The sequence below is a fragment of the Gopherus flavomarginatus genome, chromosome 15 (genome assembly GCF_025201925.1).
Source record: "Gopherus flavomarginatus isolate rGopFla2 chromosome 15, rGopFla2.mat.asm, whole genome shotgun sequence".
Lineage (NCBI taxonomy): Eukaryota > Metazoa > Chordata > Testudines > Testudinidae > Gopherus > Gopherus flavomarginatus.
In genome coordinates, this window is record NC_066631.1 from 14,707,718 (window position 1) to 14,710,163 (window position 2,446).

A 2,446-nucleotide genomic window follows, 5' to 3' on the forward strand; every position below is an offset into this window, starting at 1 on the left:
TCCATAGCCAAAGAATGGAAAAAAAACACTTCAGTTATTCCTCTTCTCTTCTTGTGAGAGTGAATGGAATAATCATTTTACCGAGATGTTACAGTACAAACAAGGTGACAGCTCTTGTGGAGGATGTGCTGGAATGTTGCTTTGGTTCTTGGATTCCTGTTGCTTTTCAGTAGGTCTGAAAATAGGCATTTAACTTCACTAACCCCTAGTAACAGCAGCTCTGCTTTGTGACATCATAGCCCCACATCATACATTAAACAATGCTGAAGATTCTACAACATCCAACTCAAGTGAAGCAGGGCATCTCAGATGGCCACCATGGAATATATAACAACAGGCTTCTGGCATACGTGATGCAGAGTCAACTTCAACTTATGAATCACTTGTTGCCTCTGGCACCATGGATGATGCTGCAATCCTTAAAAAGAGAGGCTACATCGTGGGGGGAAATTTAGGAGAAGGGTCTTATGCTAAAGTGAAATCTGCCTACTCTGATCGACTGAAATTTGATGTAGCAGTAAAGATCATAGACCGGAAAAAAGCTCCTCGTGACTTCCTGGAAAGATTTCTCCCCAGGGAAATAGAGATTTTAGCAAAAGTGAATCACTGCTCCGTGGTCAAGACCTATGAGATTTTTGAGACATCTGATGGCAAAGTCTACATCGTGATGGAGCTGGGTACAAAAGGAGACTTACTGGAGTACATCAAGAGCAAAGGGGCTTTGACTGAAGATGTAGCTCGCAAGATGTTTCGCCAGCTGTCTTCTGCCATCAAGTACTGCCATGATTTGGATATTGTCCACAGGGACTTGAAATGTGAGAACCTCCTTCTAGACAAAGACTTTAATATCAAACTGTCAGACTTTGGCTTTTCCAGACGACTGACTCGAGATGAAAATGGCAAAGTTATTCTCAGTAAAACCTTCTGTGGTTCTGCTGCGTATGCAGCCCCTGAAGTGTTACAAGGCATTCCCTATCAGCCTAAGATTTATGACATATGGAGTCTGGGTGTCATTTTGTATATAATGGTCTGTGGATCAATGCCATATGACGACTCAAACATTAGAAAAATGCTAAAGATTCAGAAAGAACACAGAGTGCACTTTCCCAAGTCCAAAAACTTGACAGTTGACTGCAAAGATCTTATTTACCGTATGCTGCAGCCAGACGTGGCTCGGAGGTTGCACGTAGATGAGATTTTAAATCATATTTGGATGCAGACTCCAAAATCCAGAGTTCCTTCAGCAACTTCATTTGTAAAAGAGGGAGAGTGTTCTCAGAATCTTGGCAAGTTGAAGTCAGAGCACAAACAGGAAATAGAACCCCTGGGGGAATCTAAGCCAGATAGACCAGATTACAAAACTGAGTCTAAAGCAGCGCCCAGATTAGAGGCAGTACCGGAAGCAGAGGATGCTGTTCCCGAGGAAGAACAAGCAGAAGTTAACGACCTGACAGATGAAATGCAAAGAACAGGGACCACAAATGGTGATGACTAAAGAATAGCCACCTGCAAGAGTCATTTGCATGTCTTCAGCGCAACTAATGAACAAGACTAGGGAGTTAGTTTTGAAAAACAAGAGCCCAGAACAGGAGAAAGTAAAGTCCATTCATAACAAGCAAGTATTTTATAGCAATTCTATTAAATTTTCTTCTAACTTGGTAACCATGTTGCTGAATTGAAGGGTTAAATAAGGAGATAGCTTTTCCAAGCCACCTAATAGATTTGTATGCCCAAGTGACATAAGGCCTACAGAGTACTTTTACCATAGCTGCCCCACTATCGAATGCTCAAAGAGCTGCAGTGAGTTAAGGTTTCTTTTGCGCAATGTTTCATCACAATCTCATGCCCCTTTCACATTTGGGCATTAAGAGAGTGGCAGCGAGCCCTCTCCAAGCCAGTGCTTATATGTGCATAGAAAAATGATCACTGTTTCCCTTCATACCCCAGTGCCGCAGTTGTGCTGGAGTTACTGGGGGTGGCAATTTCTCACCTCACTAAGCTTTACTAAATATTCAGTGCAGCAGCATCACAACAGCAGGTTTGGCCATTTTTTTCCTCCATTTTCTGATGCAAAGAAATGGATTTTGCTAAACCATGTCACACTGTAAATGGAGCACTGATATGCAATTGATTACAAGTGCGGATATGCTTACCCATAGGGAAAAGGCAAACTGCACAACTAAGACCCCTCAATTTGTCATATTCTAATAACACGGAACTATTATTGTTTAAAAACACAGCAGAGGGGATGTCCTCCCCTTACAAACCATAACTCGGCCTGGAAACGTGCCTCCTGTTAGAAGTAACACCTGAGATCCCTGTAACTTTAGATTTGCCTCACTTCACTTCAACTTTGTAAATTTGACAGCACTGTGTCTAGCTAATCAATGTCTCCTGTTGTTTGTGAGAGACTCCGAGGCAGGTACTGGATTAATTCATGGAGATG

At 42.2% G+C, this 2,446-nt stretch overlaps 1 protein-coding gene across 1 annotated transcript; it reads left to right on the forward strand.

The window, feature by feature from the left end:
• The first annotated feature begins 302 nt into the window (after nucleotides 1-302).
• LOC127034776 (testis-specific serine/threonine-protein kinase 2-like) lies at nucleotides 303-1,495 on the forward strand. Its single transcript, XM_050924001.1, has one exon. It carries the CDS (start codon nucleotides 401-403, stop codon nucleotides 1,493-1,495), a length of 1,095 nt encoding a protein of 364 aa, XP_050779958.1. The 5' UTR covers nucleotides 303-400.
• Nucleotides 1,496-2,446: the final 951 nt, after the last annotated feature.

What these genes read in the sequence shown, in the direction of transcription:
- LOC127034776 (XM_050924001.1), top strand. Translation starts at nt 401, where the DNA reads ATGGATGATGCTGCAATCCTTAAAAAGAGAGGCTACATCGTGGGGGGA.